We start from the raw sequence: 22,880 nt of genomic DNA, 5'->3' as shown, positions 1-22,880 counted from the left end.
TCTTGAATCTTTTCGGCGACTTTTCTCTATTGGGAAATTTATGATAACTCACAGTTTTATTATTATCTGGCTTATTATTACACCCAAAGACACAACATTGAGGCATTTTGCTAAAATCAACACTTCGGACACTAGACCCACCCCGGACGTAATAAATATCGAAGCCGACAAGCAGCACTGAAGAAAAGCAAGAAGTCGGCTGGGTAATTATGACGTCAGCGCTGTGATGCCAATATTTAAAAATCTCGTGAACGGCTTTGAATTTTTAAATACGCTTTGGACCTATGAAAATCAGAGTATATAGCGGTAATAACGCGACACTTAAAAAAAATCGATTTTTAAAGTTTATCTCTCCTTTAAATGTGGTGCGGCTTCCTCTTGCCTGCCAAGCGTCGTTGCAGGCTTCGAATAAGCCTTCGCAACCCATCTTGGGGAAAATTGACCCGTTCTTCAACTAAAGCCTATGCCAACTGTTCAGTTGTAATTGGAGGATTTGGACGTCCTCGAACACGTTTCCCTAATTGTTCCCAAACCTGTTCGATTGGATTTATGTCTGCACTGCATGCGGGTCAGTCCATTTTACGGATATTATGATCATCAAGATAATCAGTGACAATGTGAGTAATGTGCTGTCTGGCATTACCTTGCATAAAAACAAAATTTTGATCAACAACATTTGCTCTTGGGATCACTTGACGTTCTCAAATCTCATCAATGTACCTTCGAGCTGTTAGGCCACCATTGCGAAAAAAAACAAGGTCCTTGCGAGTGTTTATTGTTATTCCACACCACACCATTATGGATCCACCACCAAAAGGGACGGTTTCATGCACTGTATTTGACATGAAATGTTCTAAAGCCCTCCTCCAGACTCTTACACCTTCACCATTACCTGACAGAACAAACTTGGACTCATCACTAAACATGACAGGAGTCCAATGACGAAGTTGCCAGTTTAAGTGTTCTCTTTCAAATTCAAATTTCCTTTAACGATGTTGTCTGGTCAATTTGGACAATTTTGCAGAACGTCTTGCTCTCAATGCAGCCTCTCTTAACCTATTGCAGACTGTTTGGTCGCAAATTTTTGTTCCTCTTGTCCTCACTAGATGTTTTTGCAGGTTCCGCGCAATATGTGTGCGATTTCGAAGGGCTTGCAATCGCAGAAAACGCTCATTACCTGCCGTAGTTTTACTTTTTGGACCTGTACCTGTACCTTGTTACGGTACCTGTTTTTCGGTATCGTTTCGAAAGCTTCCACGCAGTTTCCTGCACAACCCCAAGCTGTTTGGCAACATAAAATTGTGAATGTTCTTCTTCGCGTAACGTTACAGCTCTATTAACTTCTGTCGACGTTAATTGCTGAGCCATTGCTTCTTTTAAATGTTAGTGAACTGTCAGAATTATCTAATATTGTTTAAGACTAAAATGGTCCAAAGCCTGTTTAAACATTTCTTCTTAAGTGATTTTTTTCATTTTAGTTTTTGTATTGTTCGAACATTTGAAGCTCTAATTTGATTATACCAAGGAGCATTCGCGTACAATTTTGTAATTACTTTAATAAATGACGGTTCAATAGACACTCCAAGTATGATTCAAATCCCTTAAAATATAAAAAAAAAATATCGAAGTTCAAAAAAGTGACTACTTTTATTTTTTGAGTAGTGTATTAAAAAAAAAGTTCACTTTTGGATGGCCGCGATTGTACATATTTCTTTTTTCTACTGGAGTTTGGCAAACTTTAACATTGTAATACTAATTTGAGTTAGGAAAAGTGAAACATTTCCTACTAAGGTCGGAATAGTAGATTACATACCGAGGTGGGAAGTGTTTCATTCCTGTCGAGAGCTAAGATAGTTTACCAAGGCGTAGCCGAGGTGAACTAATGCTCGAGACAGGAATGAAACACATTCCCACCGAGGTTTGTATACTATTTTATTCGGAATCATTACATTTTTAGCAAATAAACAATTACATAATTTGATGCAGTTTCATTTCTACTGTTTTTCGACTTTCATTAAGTACGCCACTGGAAAAACCTTATAATAGGGTGGAAAGTGGCCTATTACTGACCACGATAGGGAAGTAAAGATTAAAAAAAGGGAATGGTTAACTTTCCGCCCTCGTGTAAGGTTAGGAATGTATATATTACAATACGATTCCGAATAAATAATATTTCAACACTAAAAGTTCAATTTTGGTCGTTTCCTGGGATACGTAATGTAAAAACTGGTATTTAATTGAGAGAAAAGCTTAAACGCCTTCACAATTTTCGCTTTTTAATTTAGAAATAATTAATAGATAAAGAGCTTATATTAATAACATAATTACATAAACATTTTTGTTTTATAATACAAAAATTTCCGATAATATTGCGGAATCTGGAAAAGTGCCCCGAATGCTTGCAGCGTTTCCACGTTGAATGGCAAGGGAAATCCTCTCGAAAAGGAATTTCTTTGATTTTGAATCGCCTGATTCCGCGATAAGTCGGTTTCCGATGACATTAATGAAATCGATGGCTTCTTTGCACCAAGGGCCTAAGGTTTCAAATGCTAAACCTTTAAACACGTAGTTTGACGAAATGATTGAACTATATTTGCTATGTTTGCGTTTGCAAGCCATTTCAGCGGCAAAACCTGAGACTTCAGATGATTTCAATACGTAACTGTCTGCAAGTGTATCTACAACAGTAACGTCCCAAACCAAAGGTTGACCTTTAATCCACGGTACTAAAGTCATCCCATCTGGGCGTTTTCCGTCATCCCGAGACAGTCCGTTTGGTTCTAAAATTGAATTCACATGAATTGAAGTTAAAGACCGATTGATAATGGAATTAATTTCAGTGTGTCTTGAAAATCTACCACTGCTTTTGAAACAACTTAGACCGTGGGTGCCAATTTCGTCAACTTTCGCATTGCACTTGCAATAATAGAACATTAAAAATATCCAAATTTTACGTATTTTCCAAACTCCAGTAGAAAAAATCATGTGTGCAATACGTAGGAAATCCATTTTTTCCGTACACGGCATGTTTTTGATTTCGACTATCATCTCGGATCAACAATCCCATGCCTAATACGGAAAAAAATTGAATTTCCTAACTTATTGCACAAATAGCTATTTTCACATTATAATTCATTTATTACTTTTCACTGCATTTCTGGATATGGATTAAAATATTTAGGGCCAGTTTACAGAAGCGAAATTAAGTTAATCGCAATCAAATGCTAAATTAAGAGAACACGTGATCAGATTCAACCATCGAAGTTTCGGATTCATGGGTTAATCGCACATTAAAATTTAATTCAAATTAAATATTTAATTTTCTTTCTATAAACTGGCCCTTAGTATCCTATCGTTAATTAAGGGGTTTACTTTCATATTCACACCTCTAGTGCAATGGTGTCGTATATGTATCTACTTTCATCAAGCAAACTAATACTTAGTAACTTTTTTAGAAAAATAAATAGTAAAAAGTCAGCTTCCATGCCAATTATTTACAGTTGTTGGTAAAATATTGTCACAATACCCACATTTTCACCACATTCGTCTAACATTGCAAATTACTTTGTTATGTATATGGCAAGAGACTTACGTTGTTATTAAACCCACGCTTCAGACTATATCAACGATTATACGAACAGAATTATATTAAGTTCAAACAGTGTATCAGGATTAAACAATAAATAATACCCTATTAATATTAATGTATTCCACAAGTTCTTATTCGATAATACGATTACGCTTACAGAGGCCGACTGTGAACTGACTTACAGGTTCACCCATAATATTGCTAATCAGCTAAAGTACTTATACATAATATATCCAGCCATCTCTACTGAAGATTCTATTTTATTTTAACTTTTAACTATTTCGTTAAAAACGCAACATAAAAACATATTAATTTTGAAAGTCACCTAATAAAACTTTGCAAATACTAGGGAACAGACTTTTTCACTAAATCACTCAGCCATATTCAGAAAGCTAATTAAGGATGACATTTGTCGAAATTAAAGACATAATAAAGATATAGGAAATACGTTGCCGTCAGCAAATTAAATGAATTCTTCTACAAAAATGTATCTAGAATAATATAAACGGTTGGTAGAAGTGGACATATGATCTAGATCTAAGTACAAGGTGTCTAACAATGAGACGAAACTATTAGATATAAACGAGCGATTTTTAAATTCCTTTAAAGAAGAGCCACCTGTGGTTACGGCAACGTTACCGGACTTTTACCGGTTCCTATATTTTATTGTGCAAAAACCAGTATCGTCATATGGGATAAATCATACATCTTCAAAGAGATGCCTGGTCAACGACTTCTAAAATTATTGGGCTTTTAGTAAATAATACTTTCAGTGGGAGTTCGCAATTTGAAATATGCGTCGTATTTGATATTTATGAGTTAATACAATATCATGGTCAGTATACGCGTTTAGCCGTTATTTATTGAGTAATCCTCCTAAAGTTGAATCAATCACGACCAAGACGAGTGTTAATTGCGATGCCTTTGAACCCACAGGACGTCGACGTAGTGTCGTGTTTTATGGCTTTATGGCCGTTCGGTTGCGTCACGGATATTAATAATTGTTTCCGTGGTCGCCCGCATACTTAATTTATAATCCAGCGGTTCAGAATTGGGAGCGGTCATTAACGATACATTGTTGATATGTGGGAGAATTACCAATTATAATTGAACTTGCACATTCCAAAATAAAAACGTGGCACACGTTTGTTTATCATTTACTTACGAATATTTACTTGCCAATCGTCGGTGGTTGAGTCTATTGTTACCCACATTCTTATGTTTATTCAACAAGTTTTCATAAATTAAATTTGTATACCAAAATATTGGAGTCCATTCCCAAGACCGCTTTCACTGTTTTTAAGTGACAGTCTGCTCTGTTAGATGAGACATTTTACTGTCTCGACAAAAGGTGAGATCATCTGCCCACTATCAAATTTTACCAATCTTTCACAGAAGTGACAAATCATTCGTTGTATATCCCAAAGCTTACCTACTTCAATTGTGAAAATATCCCACTCACATCTAAATGGTTGTGTTCAACAAGTTTAATTTTGATAATGTTAACATTAGATGTAGATACTGTGGGATTTTATTTTCGAACATCTAGTTTATTTTTAATATGTACATACATATGAGTATATGAAAACAGTAGGATCCTGTATTGATAAGAGAAGTTTAAAAGTGTTAGCAAGTTTATTTTAAAAGTTGAATAAATTATTAATTAAATACATAATTAATAAAATATCAAAATAAATATTCTTTTTTTAAATTCGCTGTATCATTTTTTAAAACAAAAATAAACGTTAAGATCATGATATTAATGTTAAAGCTACCACTTTTTGAATAAAACAGTAGTAAGTGTACCTTTGTATTTTTGAATTTGTAAAAACATCACGTACGCATTTAAACAAAAACAAATGAGATGTGTTACCCTTTATTTTTACTGTTTTTCATACATTAAAAGAAAGAAAATAGAAAGAAGAAAAAGAAAATCATTATGAAATTTACAAACAAGCAATTACTCAAGAAAATTATTTAACGATAAATTAAATTCGCATTTTCCTTAAAAGTACACTTCTGTTCACGGAAAAAACATACAAATCTTGAGAGATTTTTGCGATTTTTTGGTTGTGTAAATTTACTTGATATTTGTTTCCATGTTTACGCATACCTATTAAGTCATTAGGTAAGAATTTACAAACGAATTTTGATTTCAGAACCAACAATAAACCTTGAAAATAAAGAATAATACCTATAATGTTGATAATAGTAACATTAAGAGGGGGCATGAAGTACACTTTTACTGACTGAAATCGAATTATTTCAATTACCTGCCACTGACATTGGCAGTGACATCAGGTAATGGTAAATCTGATTTACACATGCAAAATGTAAGTATGCTTTTTCACTGAACAAAAGTGTACATAAATATGTAATATGAATCTACATATTCAGAAAAAATAAAATTTATATAAGTTTGTCTACATGCTCAAATGAATGTATAAATTCTAACTGTCTGCAACTAATTTGATCAAACTGTAACATTCTCAGTCAGTAAAAAGTTCTTAAAAAATTAGTAATCCTGGAATTCCTGACAATTTTTTGCAAAATTTCTCAGTAGTTTTTCACGTAAGAAATAGCTGCGTTCATTTATTTTTTGCCCAATAAACTCTTCATAATTATTTACTAAGAGAAGAAAACTGGTGACTTCAATGCTGGAATAAATCACAAGACTAAGACATATTATAGTTTTCCATATATTTTGTAGTAATTGCATCGTCACAAACACATTGTTAATAGAGTTAACGGCTTTGATTTTTATACAGATACTACTATAATTAGTAATACACTTGCAAAACGCATAAAAACAAATTAATTTAAGCATTTTCACAACACAAAAATATTAGTGCAAATCGATATAAAATGTCGTAACAACAACCTCATTTTTGCCGTTACAAAATTCAGATAGTACTTAAAATTATTTTGGAACAAAAATAACATAATCCAGATCACTTTTAGAATACTAATTTGTACGTAACATGAATAATAAAACAATATTAGCAATACATTTTTGCAGAGAAAATTTATAATTTCGCAACTACCTGTTTTAAACAGCTCCAGCAATAACAACGCATTGATTGCTATTAATGAATTAATAATAACACATTAAGGCCCACCTTCGCTATGACCAGTTGGACAATTTCACAAATGGTGGACAAACTAATATCTTCAAAATTAATGGAAGAGTATTACTTTGAATACTTTGGATCTAAATTGTCAATCAGAAGCAACAAGCTAAGTGAAATATAGTACTTCTATTATATTGAACTACCTACCTAAAACAGTGTAAAGAAGAAGTATGTTATGATCTTAAGGAAACAAAACCACAAAATAAAGCAATTTGTATATTCCTCAGTACCATTGAAAATCATTTGAAGGAATCAGACATCCAAAAATATCTTGTCTGTATTTACAACAATTTTTGTAAAGCGATTAGGCTAACGTAATTCTTATTAATAAAGCAGCTAACACTACTTTGATTATTAATAAATTAATAAATTATAAATAAAAAACAACAGGATCAGTACTTGACTCTGTTTTGAATAAAAACGACAACATTGCTGCAATAATTCTTGAGAGTAAGAAATTGTTTTGAGTAAATCTGTTTAATTTTCATATATAATATACCAAAGGACAGATATATTGCCGGAAATTTTTTCGAGCAGCCCTGACACACGAGTGTTTGTAGCAAGAAAATTACACGAGGGCGCCAGCCCGAGGGTAATTTTGAGCGACAAACACGAGTGTTGGACAGCAAGAAAAAATTTCCGGCGATATATATCTGTCCCGAGGTATATTCGAAAGAGAATCGCCCGAAAAATCTTTTCCCTAGGTAAATTATATCGGAAATTTTCCCTAGGGAAAATTTCCGCTTAATTAAATTGTGATTGGTTGCTATTCAAACAATTCGTAGTTGTGATTTGTCAATATAAATCATGTGACATTTGAGGGCGATTCTCACCAAAACAATGGCACTAACATTACTTTTTTTAAATCCTTCTTCAACTGAATATAAAAAGGTACAAATTTGTACAAAAAAAAATTTGTCGTCTTGTTTTAATTAATACCTCCTAACAGGGTTATCACAGAATCCTAAAAAAAAAACGTGCATACAATGAGAGGGCACCACACATTAAATTTACCACAAAAAAATTTCAAATTATTCTTTAGTTTCTGTTTTATACGACTGACCTGTTTTAGCTGACTCATGCCGCATTTATCAGCGAGGAAGAAAACTACAAAGTGCGTAACGTAGAATATTATAAATATTTTACCTTTATTTGTGAAAATGAATTTATTTTGCATTTAATATACGTTAATGATATATAGGTATATTATTTCCAAAGTCGTCAATACGTTTTTATGGAACAAATTGTATAAATAATGGTTCACACAATGTTAAACAATGCAATAATAGGCATATATTACCTTTATTTTAATTTACAATATTTTAAGATTTTAACCAACGATTTTTTATTTCCAAAATATGAAATAAAACAGTAAAAGAAAAGCAACCAAAAATTTATTGTGTATGTACTTGTTTTTTTTTTTTATAAATCTTTCAGGTTGATTTTGTTGTAATGTTGAGGATTGGTTAACAAATTTAAAGCAACATTGCTCATTAGAAGAAACTTAACGAAACACACTTTTCAGTTCAATGTATTTTAGAATGGGAAACCTTCGAATAATAAATAAACCAGTTAAAGAAGATGATCGATAAAAAGTTCAAAATACGAAACAAAACGTTGTTCTTTTTGTTGTTAATTAAATCACCATCTGTTCCAGCTGTATTATTTTACTGTCATCTTTATGACTTCAGTTGAGTGTATTTTAATTATACTACGTGCTTAAAACACCTTGTTGGTGTTGATTATTATTAAAATATACTTCGTGAAGATGACAGTATAATTCGCTATTCTAGAAACCGGTAGTGATTTAATTATGTTAATTATAACAGCAGTAAGAGGGTGTTAAAATTTTTACACATTTATTAAATATTGCCGCAGTTTAAATCCTCTATTTTATAAAATTAATCTGCATCATATTGCATCTATTGCATCTTTTGCATTTTCAACTGCATTTTTATCGAATAAACAAATTAATTGATTGTATTAATATATTCATCATTAATTAATTATATATGTATATATACAAGGTGTATCTGAAATACGTTGTTAATTTTAATCTGTGGAAGAACTCCCCAATTAATGAAATTTTCTATACTTATAACATTTTGCAAATTTCGCAAAAGTTTTCCAAGATTTTTTACCCCCAATTTTTATCAAACGAGTAACATTTTTAACAAGTCTCAGTTTCTATCACTACCGAAAATTTTCGCCCTTACCCATGGGCGGGTGTACGTACATCTTCATGGCTAATTTATTCTAAATTTTAAATCAATTTGTAACGCTTTTTCGTAAAAAATTCAAATAGAAAAAACGTTTCATTTAACAAGCTCTACTACGTGTTAAAATTACCACACCCATTTTGGATACACCCTGTATATATATTATATATTTCATATACATATCATTTCATAAACAGTGCTAACCTTGCATCCCTCGCAGGTAAAGGCACCAAAGTGGAATCCCGCCGCTGGCTCTCCGCAAACCTTGCACAGCTGGTTCATCTGAAATTTGCACATTCTAATTACTAATTTTAACATCATTTAGCCACTCGTGTAAAGATAAATTACGCAAATACATAAAATGTCATTCCCAGAACGGGAACTATTATCCGCATAGCGTTCTGCTAATAACCGAACAAATCACATTTATTATTAAACACGTTACATATTCATAATGCTTCTTGAGCAGTCCGGTTAATTTTAACATATGAATCATTCTTTATTTAACTGAATATTTACAACATATTACATTACCTGCACAAACGACACCTTGTCAAATATCTGCTCGATCGTCATGAAAATTTAAATTCTATTTCGTCATAAATTTTATTTACCCATCTGTTCAATGTTCTTCGTTAACAATGATATTCAAGTATCTATCTGCAACAAATTGATCTTAGGAATCATATGGCATTTTTCATCAATTAAAATTAGGGTTGATTAAGTCAGCTGAGGTTTTCACAAGCACCTCAAGGGTGACAGAGATTTATGATACCACTGTCGGTTGTATTAGTAACGTTATAATTTTACTGAAATTTTCACCATGTCCTGAGTATATCTGATTAACATTATTTACTTTAATGGTTAACATGTCCTTCAGAAAACAAAATGACAGATCTTATTCAGCAGAAAATTTTTAAAGGTGCCAATAGGTACACTTTGTAGTTTTAAAAACGAGTTACGGATTTATTTAAAATTCAAGTGAATAATCACAATGTCTAACAATAAGACAAATACTCCAACAATTTAAACGCTGTGTCTAGGAACATTTTACCTGTTCAATAGAATTCAGCTGCTAATTTTAAAATAATCTGATATCCACACACAGTCTTTCATTGCACGGATGAAAATTAAATATACCTACGTCGAATAATAAGTGAAAGTGTGGTTTTTACCTTCAACCGAGCAAATATTTATTTATTATTTGTTCGAGAGAACCTGTCATTAACAATTTCATTTAATAACGACACAACAGTGATTCAGCTGCAAAAAGAATTAGTAGCAGCTCGATGAACTTCCCCTTAGGCTTAAGAAAATACTAGCATCTGTAGTTTCTCTTCGATCATAATAATGTGCTAATAGGAGAAGTAGCATCTTCTAATTATAATGTAAATAAATTTATGTGTAGTAAGATTTAGTAAGAAAAAAACCAATTCAGTAAGTTTAATTTCTACATTTAACACACATTGCAGTAATTTCTCAATAAGTACTTAATTTACATAAAATTGTATTTATTACAATATATTGAACAATTAGTGCAAAAGACTTAATGTATAATCTTTTTCGATGCATTTTTAGAAATACCTACTTAATCAGATGGAAATTATAGAAATCATTCCGTAAATTAACGTTTTATAACTAGACACATATTTCGGGAAATATTTACCCAACCTCGTGATAACAAATTACAGGTCTTCACAATCACAAATAAATTCTTTCGTTTTGAAATTACTTTCTCTTATATCAAACTGTTTTTGTTGCTCAAGGCAACATATAATAAAAAACATTTTCATATTACTTAAGATTGTTTATTAATGCATTAACTAAATATCTTCAAACAAAAAGTCGTTATAAACATTGGTGACAATAACTTGTAAAATATCGACTCGTATTAACAAAGTTGGAGAGGCATATAAGAACAAATTAGTTTAATCGGATTAAGGTCTGGATGATCTAAGAACAACATCCCCGTTTGCTTCTACAATAAAATCAAATCTATATTTTACATATTTCTTTTTTTAATTTTTTATAATGTCATGCATCTGGGGTTTTAACATATTCGCGTTAAAACAGATGTTCTTTTCTAACAACCAAGCAATCATATCCGCTTCTTTCGAGCACTTGTGGGAGCACGGTTTTCTAGAACAATGTGATATGGAGCATTGTCTAATACAAATATTGAGGACTAAGGCTGGTAATCGTATTCGAATTATTCGATTATTCGAATAGCTGACTATGTAAAATTCGAATAAGTGTAAATTCTAATATTCGAATATTCGAATAAATGAATAAATATTCAAGTGACTATTCGAATACCAAAATCCAAGAAAGTTCTAGCCTCATTAGGAGGACGAAAGTAATGCAGGTAATAACTTTTTTGAACTCACTAACTTCAAAATGACATTTCGCAAACGCAACAGTTCACCGCGAACGTAGATTTCACGGACTAGTGCTTCAAAATCATCCAAAAAGCCTTGGCCTGTTTGAGCATTCTGAAAATAATTTGACTTGATAATAATAAAATTTGGTTGACAAAACGTCATTTCTCCAATGTGGATGTTGAAAATATCGAAAGAATGAAAATAAATCGCTATTAATTCGATTGACACATAGAGACAAGCGCCATCTATTCACGAAATTGGAAACAATTGGGTAGTAATTTAAAAATGCTAATGTTCGTTTCAAAAAATATTGTACAAACCTCGATGCGCGAAGACGTATTCGACACATTCGCGCAAATAAAGCACTGGTTTCTTCGTCGCTTGTGCCTCAAATAATGCGCTCATGTGCGAAAAATGTCTTCTCGCACTCTACTCGGTTCATAAATAACAATTCTAGCAAACACGTTTCAAAATTTTCTCAATACATCTTGTTGTGGTAGTCGCTAATTTTCGTACCTGATTTCAATATTAGCTTGCAATTGGGAAGCAATCCCATTTCTTCGCCAACATGTATGATATTAATAATTAAACGTGACCCCTTTAAAATATTAATAAATAAGCCATTTCTACTGCTGTCACTCCAAGATCTTGATTGCGTATGTCCTCTGTGCATCCATGTAGATAATGGCCTTGTTTTTAGCTCTTTATTTCCAATTTTTTGTGTTACTGTTACTCTTTTCAATTAAAATTTGCCTATTATTGTTTGTGCCCCGCCACTGAAATCCCAAATCTTTTAATATTAATTTCAATGAAGAATGAATGAAGAATCTTTAATGACAGATTGTGTTTAATGGTAGGGCGCTGAGTGCAAAAATATCATTCATTTTTGGTTATCAAAATATGAAGGCAATAAATATAATTATCATAAGTGATAACTAGACGTGATAAAATAAAACCGTGTAATTTTAGAAACATCAAAAATCAAAATCATTGTAAACCTGTGTTATCAATGTTTGCATCAAAACTGAAATAATATAATATAATTTTGAACAATTTCAAAATTAAGATATTTTCAAAATACACGGCCTTGAAACTTTCTCCCTCCCGCACAACCAAACCTGCGCTCAACATTTGCTTTTACCAACTAAGGGCGTCCCGACTGTCTATCTAACTTGGTTGTTATGACAACAAGAAAACAAGCTCAAACTTATCACTTATTTGGTACATAATAAAGGGTGTTTCTTTTACTTTGGCGTCGAAGTTGGCGTTGAAGAGTCGATTGTGAATGAACCACTCGCATTAAAAACACTGATTTTGCAAACTGCAGATTAAAAACACAAACAATGGAAAAAGTGAGACTAAATTTAAACCGCTGATGGACAACTTGTCTTAAAAAAAGACGGACTTTTCAAACTGCATATTAAAAACACGCAAAAAATGAGGTTAGATTTAAACAGCTGATCAGTTTTAATCTGGTGGTGCACTCACAATAGACTCTTCAACGCCAGCTTCGACGCCAAGTTTAAAAAAAACACCCGTTATTTAATATCGAACGATCAAATTAATTTGTACCTAATCGAGTCAGCCATGAATCAGAAATCGTATGTCATTACTTGAACTCCACCCTCCAATAAACACAGCGTAAAACAGGTTAGGTCTTGACAGTTGAAATCTTTAAAATGACGTAACTTTAGATCTCATAATATTCATATCAAAAGACATGCGGATTCAAATCCATAGATGACTCGATTACAAATTAATTTGATCGCTCCTTGTATTGTTAAAATAAAATACAATTTAACTTGCCAAAAAAAAAAAAATACAAATAATACAAGTAGTGGTGATCAATGAACAAGCATTCATGATAAAAGTGTACCTAATTGAGAAACAGAAATTTTGAAAATGGTGAATGGAATTATTATGCCGAACCTCGCTAGCAGGCATTTAAAGGTTGCTTTTCAAATGTAGGTACAAAATGCTTTTTACAAGACACTTGATCACATTTAGAGAATCGGGCACCATTCAGCAGAAGAAAGGCAGTGACAAGAACCATCTTTAATGATACTAAAGATGAAGATGAAGATACTTGAGATATCTTTTGCAATAATTCAGTTTGTACGATAAAACTCGTCGCAGTATTGTCAAAAAAGCTTTGAAGTTGTACCTCCATAAAGTTTAAGTGTACCAGGAGTTATTGCCATCTGATTTTGATAAGCATGTGGTATACTGTCAACGGTTCCATTTAACAGAATATGTAAATTCCTAAATAATACAAATATGAAATATGTCAATGTAAGTGCCGAAAAGTCATACTAGACGGTGGAAATACCTTTGCATCCCATCAAAATTGATATCTGGTGTGCTTTATCACGCAGAAGGTTAATTGGGCCCATATTTTTGCATCATACAATTAATGGTGAAAGATAATGAAATATGATACTGGAACCGTTCATAAACCAAATATACGCTAACAAGACAACTACTGTAGGTTACGTCCAACAAAATGAAGCAACAGTACGGATACTCAGGAATGTATAGTCCTACAGAAACTCTAGTGGAATTCGACTTTGGTTGTAAATTTATGTTTGTCACTTGAAGAATAGAATTTTATGCTGCAGCAATAATCCTACTGATAAATGCTAATGAGGTTCGTCCGTTTGAGGTTCGCAACGTTAGCTTCAGGCAGGGATGTTACAGGTAGTGGTAATTGTTGTTGTTAAATTTACAACCAAACGCGAATTCCACTAGAGTTTCTGTAGGACTATAATCAAATAATCAAAGAAAGCCAAAATTGAAAAACGAAAGGCTTTGTGCTTGGAAGCCAGGAAAGGCAGTTTAAATTAAATTAAATTAAAACAAAAAAAAAACTTTCAGCGTGTTGTTAAAATGTTTCTAACCTCAGATTACTAATAAAAAAGGAAAACTTCGCTGCCTAAAATATGTCATACATTCAAATAAAATTTCTCATACATTCCAAGCAGCAAACCCCAAAAATAAACATAAACACCGTTCAAGTTATTTTGGCATAATGGGAAGTCCTAATTTATTTTTTTAACGTTGAACACGCTGTTTAATTTCCGCCAATGAAGTGCCTGACATGCAGACCTATCAAAATGAACATAACATGTTCCAAATTTCCCGCGATGTCCGAGTATTCTTCTATTGCAAACTAGTAAAACTGACAACAATTCAGTAGACATTGACGCTATTTATAATCAGAAAATTAAAAAAACATAACCTAATTCAACAGACAGCTTCAGGTACTACCAAATTAAATGCAAAATTTTCATAGCCTCCCATTATGCCAAAACAACGTGAATGCCTTTTATATGAAAATTGACCTCAGTTGAAATCAAAACTGATATGAATTCTACATCGAGTGAATCGGCTTTTGTATACGCCATAATCAAAAAGTAGACACAACTTCAACCTATTAGAACTGAAAATGAAAGTTCGTAAGATAGCTGGAACTTCACTTAGCAGCTGTAAAACAAGTGACGTGTTTGCAGATTGTGAACTAAAACACGTCAAATTGTAAACCAAATTTTGAACAATTTACGAAAAATATACCTACCCAATTTCTTGACTCCATTTATTGCAACCACTAATGAAATGTGGATATATTAAATAAGTCATGGCATCAGTTTTCTGCGGTTTCAAAAAAATAATCATGATTGAGTATTTCTTAAAGGATGAGCTTATTACAAAAGAATATCGTGCTAGTCGACTAAAAATTTACGAAAGAAGATCTAAGATGGCCACGAAGAAAGTATTGTTTCACCATACAACTCATTTTACACGTCGAAAATTTCCATGGCAAAACGTGAAAGTAATTAAATGTTTAAGACACTTACTTAAAAACAGTTTAACCAAATATTATAAGTCTGGGGCGTATAAAATGTATATAATTTTCAAATACATACATATAAGTTCCACCTATGTTTTAACTGACTGTTTACACCTATTATTACAATGTCATTTAAAAACCCAAAATGAAAACCTAAAGATGTTAATATCATTTTGAAACCCTTGGATTGGAATTTAAAAATGAAGCAAGCAAACTAAATTTCACAGTTACTAAATGAGCTTGCGACTTTTCATCAGTGATTATGGATGTAAATAATATCAGTTTTAATACAAACTATTAACGTATTTCTCTCTGTCCAACACCATAGTGTCACTAAAGGATTAGAACAAATTGCACTGTTTGCCGTGATATATAGTCATCATTTCAGAAATTTATTTTAGTTTGCATGTCCCGACAAGTCTCTAGTTTCACCCTCATAAATTATAGATTACATTTCAACACTGTAAACTCACGACATTGAACTTGAAGCTTTTCTGAACATACGAATTTTAATGTCAATAAAAATAGTATAAAAAATCACGAATTCTATATATTTAAATGTATATTTCAATTCTCATATATTTCTTGCATGTATCTCTGATTATTTTTCAATTTCGTTTTATGCCAGTAAAACTTTAAAACTATAGTTTACTGAAAGATGCAACTTTTTACGTTTCAATATAAATTCCAGTTTTACAATTCTGATCATATTGGATACAAAACAGTAATAAGGGAAATCTAGGAAATAAAATAAGGACTATGGAAAACAAGACTTTTCATCTTTATTTGTTGTTCATATTGTATAACCTAGCTGCACAATGTTTTAAAGAATATCTAATCTAAATGAATTTTTAATAAAAGAATTTTTTCAAACTCGTTTCTTTAAATACCGATAGAGAATCCAAACACGTTTCCTGTGCAACAAATTCAATCGTATTATTTAAGGAACCGCTCTTGATCACAATCGAAAGCTTGGTTTTAAAAAGTGACACACTCATTTATCTATGATTGGAAGTGAATAATGTGAAACACTGCATAATAATGAATTAAATTCCATATAGGAGCTGTTTTTAAAAGTATTACTGCCATAATCAATAGACTATTTCAGACACCAATGTACTTAAATAGTAATGATGGCATATGGACAAGACTTCATCAAGATGGCCAGCGGTAAAATGGTAACTATTCGTAGCATGACCATTAGAGATCCACAAGACGCGACTTGAAACGTCACTAAATGAGTCGCTTAAAGCCTTTAATGTGCAGATTCGCTAGCTTTGAAGCCTTCTAACTCTTTAAAGTACAAATACAAATACAAATCAAAAACTGGTATTCATTTTTTAACATGCCTCAACAATTCCTAAGAGATGGATGTTGATATAAGAAAGTAAAATGCACGGGGAATCGTATTTTTTTAAATATACATTTTTAAAATTCATATCGGATCAAAGAAGAAAAGTAACTCAAAGTTATGGATAGCCATAAAATATTAGAGGTTAATTAATTTGCATCACTGAGGCCACCATTAAATATGAACGGAGAGATAGTAGCGACGTTATAATTTAAAAAACAATAAAAGCAAGATATATTCGTTCCTAAACACTAAAAATGCTATTAATTCTTTAGCTTTCATACCTAAATCATGTCTTAAATACATATTTTGTTATTATACGTATCCAATAAACTTCTCTCATAAGTCAGTATGGTATTTTTTATGTGATGAATAGAATACAAAAAATATTTTTCTGGTCCGTTTAAGAGATATAAAATGTAAATTTTAGTTAAAACCAATTTATGAAAGCATGTTTACACATTAAAAATTAGCAGTTTATGGTTATTACATTCTACGTACGTTAAATAATTTACAGAGACATTTATTGGAAGGCTTCTATTTACGAAATATTGCAATAAGATGTTGATGTGTAGAGCAGAATCCATAAAATATTCCACTTCTGAATTATTCCTTTTTTCAATAACTAGTTAATGTACGGAAACCTGTTTAGAGTTTAGACCGTTTATTCTGTTTTATGAAAACCAAATATAAAAACATTTAAATCAAATATCTTCCAAATACCTACCATATAAATATGAAGTTAGTTTCAATAAACTTTATTTTTTTGTAATAGTAAATTGGAGAATTATTATTGAACCAATATTAAACCTTAAAAATATCACACGATTATATGAATATAACAATAAATAAACAATATAATCTATCAAAAAATAAACAAGTATCTTGTAAAATAACGAAGACAACTATTTATTTTTATAATGAATCCATGATTTTCTTTGAAATGTTTTTGGCTTTTCGTACACAAATTCAATACCGGAAAAAATAGTAACGGGTGACTATTAAAATTTTCACTTGGAGTTGGCTTTGAACGAGTTTTTATTTTTTCTGTTACTTTAGACACACGCAAGAACGAACGACAAATGTCAGTCAGTACAATTGAAACATAACCAAATTAAGAGAAAAAACATTTATTGAAATGTCAAACTTGTCGGTGTCTAAGGTGCAACGGAAAACAAAGAATGATTCATAGCCAACCCTAAGTGAAAATTTTAATAGTCACCCGTTATAATTGTATCGAGCGATCAAATTAATTTGTAATCGAGTCATCCATGGATTTGAATCCGTATGTCTTTGCGATTAATATGTAGAGATCTAACCTGTGTTTCAAGCTGTGTTTATTGGAGCGTGGAGTTCAAGTAACGACATACGATTTCGAATTCATGGATAATTTATAACAAAAGCTCGAAAAGTGTAAAAACGCGACTACGTCTCATTTTTTAAAACCTTTCCTCGAATCTGTTATATTTCACTTACCAACTTGCTTGCGTAATATACTATTACTTATATCAAAATCAACTGGATCAATAGTAATACACATTAATCACTTTTGTGATTTATAAATAAACTTTTCCAAAAACTAGTTTTGCTTTACCTATCTTATAGATGTCATGCTTTATTTACACTGACGAATTAAAGCAAACTAGTAAAACTGAGACATCCTTAAATTTTACGAAAAATCAGATCTGTTAGGAGCAACAAATCAAAGAATATTAAAAAATATTTACTATTCGCGAGAAAATTGTTTTTCGGAACTCATCCAATACATATTATATCGGGTGTTCCTTAAAATTTCTCCCCAAAATTGCCGTTGAAGAATCGATTGTGAACGCATAACGGAATACGATCACGGATCAGCTGTCAAGTGCTGCGTTCACAATCGACTCTTCTGCGCCAATTTTGATGAGAAATTTAAATGAACACCCGATACGTAGACATATCTGAGAACTAAAAAATATTTAAGGATCTTCGAAATCGTTTTATTTTTTATAAGAATTCACAAAGAAAATCTAAGCACATTGTATGTTATGCATTAAATGTACTGAAATTGATGCAAGAATGTTTTAGCAATGTCCTTATTTGTAGTTAAAATTTAAGTCAATTCTTAATATCTACAATTTAAACGTAAAATGTTGCAAGAAAACATTCGATGATACAGAATCATGAATAACCATTTACCTGGTTATTTGGTAAACTAAATATGTAGAGGAATAGTGAACATCCAAAAAATTTGAGACATATTAATCAATAACTTAATATTCCTATCTACATGACATGTAAGTTTCAGTCGTCATTGACTTACTGGTTTTATTGTTAGTCAACAATATGAGAGATATTTTTGCATAATACTTGAGGAAAAAATCAAAAATTATATATTGAGTAATAGTTTATATTAATCTTAACTTGAGGAAATTTTGGAAACTGACTTTTTTTGTGTGTGGGTTAATAGTTTGTCCTGCGAGAGATTGGTTGACATAAAAGTCACTAAATTATACGTAGAGAAAGGAGTAGCTAGCGCACCTAAAATTTGAAATATATCCTTCAAGCAGTAACAGTTTTGCTCTGAAATTAATTAGAGCATTCTAATTAATGTACATATTCTAGTGCATTTTGTAGTGTTGGGTTAATTTAATACAATTTACAATCTCCCAATCTCTGGCTGGACGAAGTTTATCTGTGTTTAGTGTGTATTCTAATCCTTTGTACAACTTTTTTTATTCTTTCTTACAGTAAACTATTTCTATTCTATTCTGAGTAAACTAGAATATACAAAAAATACAATTTTTATTATGTTGATTATTATCAATCAACAATCATTCTCGACCAACACAGGGTTTGGTAATTAATAGACCTTTCAACTAATACTGAACCTAGAACATTTTTGTTAAAACTTATTTTGATCATGATATAAGTAAGTGTTAAGAAATAACATTAACAAGTCACCCTAAAGAAATTGTATTAATAGCAAAAAGGTTGGTCATGACGATTATCAAGACCTGACGAGCATATTTTAAATGATATGATCCACATCTTGTAATGATTATTCCAAACATGTCTGACGAAGTTAAGCTCGTGCTGACTCAGATTTTGACATAATTTTTTTTAACTATTTTTATAGAAATTGTTTTATTGCTTCATAAGGTTCCCAAGGTGTATGCTAAAAATAAAAATCAGTAACGTGAATAAATAGGCGTAACAAACTTTTTGTTCTTCAGAATAAATTTATTCCCAACAAAATAATTTTTAATCATTCTACGACAGCCAGAGGACTGCGTACATGAAAAAGGTTGTATAAACAATTTTAGAGTTATTAAAGTTATTTGTCAAAAGTTCTCTTGACCACGTAATTACAAACTAAAGACTTCGATTACCAGTTTTTTACAACTCGAGTTATGTAGGTATCTTAAAAGATGCAATTCCTAAAGTTTTACAGTTGTATAAAAATTCAAATTTCTATTCCTAAAAATAAAAATATCCAACTGTCTTCATCTCAAATCCGACAGACTATAGTATTACGTATATGAAATTTGAATATGTTGAATTAATGAAACATTTTCAATGGTTTTTCGGTTTCAAAACTTAAAAACAATAACACATTTCAAAATGGTTTAAATTATGATCAAAATGCAATGTTTTCACCGACTTGAGTCTGTTATCGTTACGGCATTTATATTAAAAACTACTTTTACTCTTATCTGTAATATTTTTACAGGCATATATACTTGTATTTACTCGTTTAATTCTTTTGCAAAGCCACGAAAGCATATAAATGGAAAGTGTCGTTTACTAAACAAAACAATGAGCTTTTAAAGTCTTAATAATAATCAATTCTCTTTATACGACAGGTTTAGAAGATAAATAACTTTAGCGTCATAAGTTCTTGTCAAAAAAGTGCACTTGAAAAAAATGTCTTATCTAAATAAAAACTTAACTATATCGTTATTACTTTTTAATTTTAAATGGTAAGATTCAGGAATGAAGTTAATGTATATTGCGAATGGATAGTAACTATTTGAAACCTAACTTATAAGATTGAGTTTTAGTGTAGTCAAAGCTATTAATACAAATTTCCAAAACAATGAACGTTCAAAACAAATTTGCTAGGAAATATCATTTTACATCAAAAAGATAGGTGACTTTTACCTACAGTTATGCAAATCCTGCGTCAGAATCCATAAAGCTAAAGAACTAACCTTTCTGTAACGATATGTGGATCAGGCAGCGCGGCATTCCGAACTTCACAGATCGCGATTCATCTCATCAGCGAGCAGCAGGTAAGTCGCACACACAGGTACTGATCAGCTTCTCTACACCTGTACCACAACTATAGTTCTAATTCAACATAGTACCGCAAGTGGTCGCTACCTGCCAGCGCTTCCCCTCTATTTCCCCCTCAAAACCTTTAAACAACACCTACCTGTACATTTATTGGAGCCGCTTTAATTCCCTTCACTATTTCAACTAATCGTGGCAAGAAGGAGGATCGAGAAACGCCCCAAGGAGTAGTGATAAATTTATCACGTGCATTTGTTGCTATTTAGAATTTTTGCAAAATGATCCCACTATTATCCCAATTGTGTAATTGTTCATTCGTTTTATTTATTATGAATTTTACCCAAGATACTTTCAGTATTATTTTACTGCTGAGATTCAACTTCTTTAATATTGAATTCGATTTTAATTCAAACTAATTAATCATTTTTTATGCATTATGTTAAATCATAAAACAAAGGTAGGTATATATCCATGTTGGATGACAAATTCCGTCCGGAACTCTAGATCCTGTATCGCGACGATTCATATTTCAACTGAAATGGGTTAATTATTATTAACCGTTAATAATATTTATTACATTTTCAACCCGGGAGGCAAACACCCGACCTTTATAGTGTACATTCTTTTAAATCAAATAAATCCCCCGTCCTAAAAATTCTCTTACATCTTTGACCATTCCCGAAATTCTGACAGTACCTATAACATCCTGTTACATCCTTATAAATCAAATGAATGTATAGATCTTCATATACTCGTGTTATGTTTACTTGGTTTAAGGAACACTTACGCCCGTTTGCACTGCATTGGATTAAGCATAACATATGTTAAGAACATCTTTCATTGAAACTTACCTACATTTATTTTGAAAAACGTGCATTTTTAAAAATAAATAATAAATAATAAATCAATAAAATCAAGTTGCTGTCAGCTAGAGCATTTGTTACGCAAAGAATTTGACAAGGACACGCTGTTTCCGTACCTCGAATGGAGTTTAGATCTGATATATACCTAGCATGTCGGTCATTTCTTCGAAGGTATTCATTTTTACTCACGATTAGCTCTAGCTGACAGGTCTCACAAAGCAACTTGATTTTATTCGCTTTTTCATTAAAATGTCTCAATTATTATTTATTAAACATTTTTATTTCATCAAAACTTTTCAAAAAACAAATAATATTTTTATAGAGCAATGTTTAGAAAAATAGTGACTTTAAAAATAAGCAATGAAAAACATATGTCACAATTTAAAATAAGAAAGTTAAATGTCACCCCACTTAAACTGCTTCTTTAAAAAATAAATATTATATGGCAGTTCACAGTTTCTTAAACGCCTTTTCATTTGATATATCGCTTATTGAAATCGGAAAAGAAATAAAGTTGCTAGAGCTTTAAAAAAAAAAATTGGGTCACCCTGTATAAAGAGTCTTATCAAAAAATGCTATTCTAATTTGCCAAATCATAACCATTTTTTTAACAATCATGGTTATGAAGATTGTTATACAGGTGTCCCCAAAAAAGAAGACGAGTCCATAACTCCGTTATTTATCGGAAGATTTTAATTATCTGTACACCAAATTGAATGGTTGTTAATAGGCTACAAAATGGCCGAATAAATTCGAGTATAGCCCCATGGGGTTCAAGGATAAACTGTCAAAATATTTTTTTCAAATGGGATTACACATTTTTTTTAGTAATTCTGATAGAGATTTTTATTCTGAAAATAACAATGTATCACAAGTGTACACTTAAATACCAAAAATTTACAAAAAAAAATGTAAAGAAATGCTATCGTGTGTTCCAATAAAAACTCACTCGCAGTAAGCCATGACTATAGAGATAGATAGACTGGTCATGTCGATTTTAGGATCATTGGAAGTAGTTCATTTGTTACTTACAAATTTTCATCATATTGTGAGTTGTGACAGATAACCTATAAATTTACTTTAGTAGTTCATTTCACATCTGGTACTAGAGGTATTTTCATATTTAGTGGCGGAAACAAAAGACTGAGAAATGTCACAAAAATGTATTGTCAGTGTCAAATTTCTCATAAACGCCGTAAAAAGGAATGTCTAGGTAAATTTAAA

The 22,880-nt window shown here is 31.5% G+C and overlaps 1 protein-coding gene across 6 annotated transcripts in view; it reads right to left on the bottom strand.

Annotated features, from left to right (window-relative positions):
- The window catches only part of LOC138125835 (protein embryonic gonad-like), a 64,946-nt gene extending 44,083 nt beyond the window's left edge, over positions 1–20,863 (bottom strand). The window contains exons 1-3 of one of the 6 annotated variants that reach the window (XM_069041393.1): positions 20,712–20,846; positions 9,561–9,599; positions 9,144–9,224 (exon numbers count right to left, since the gene is read on the bottom strand). In XM_069041393.1, the coding sequence (XP_068897494.1) occupies positions 9,144–9,221 (78 nt within the window). In that variant the 5' untranslated portion in view covers positions 9,222–9,224; positions 9,561–9,599; positions 20,712–20,846. Of the gene's footprint in view, positions 1–9,143; positions 9,225–9,473; positions 9,531–9,560; positions 9,600–9,993; positions 10,058–20,661 lie in introns of those variants that run through there. The other 5 variants (XM_069041383.1, XM_069041396.1, XM_069041400.1 and 2 more) reach the window with 5 other exon arrangements.
- Between the last annotated feature and the right edge of the window lie 2,017 nt (positions 20,864–22,880).

Source organism: Tenebrio molitor, chromosome 1 (genome assembly GCF_963966145.1).
Source record: "Tenebrio molitor chromosome 1, icTenMoli1.1, whole genome shotgun sequence".
Taxonomy (NCBI): Eukaryota; Metazoa; Arthropoda; class Insecta; order Coleoptera; family Tenebrionidae; genus Tenebrio; species Tenebrio molitor.
The sequence above is the reverse complement of the archived record's forward strand: the minus strand, read 5'-3'. Positions and strand labels throughout refer to the sequence as shown.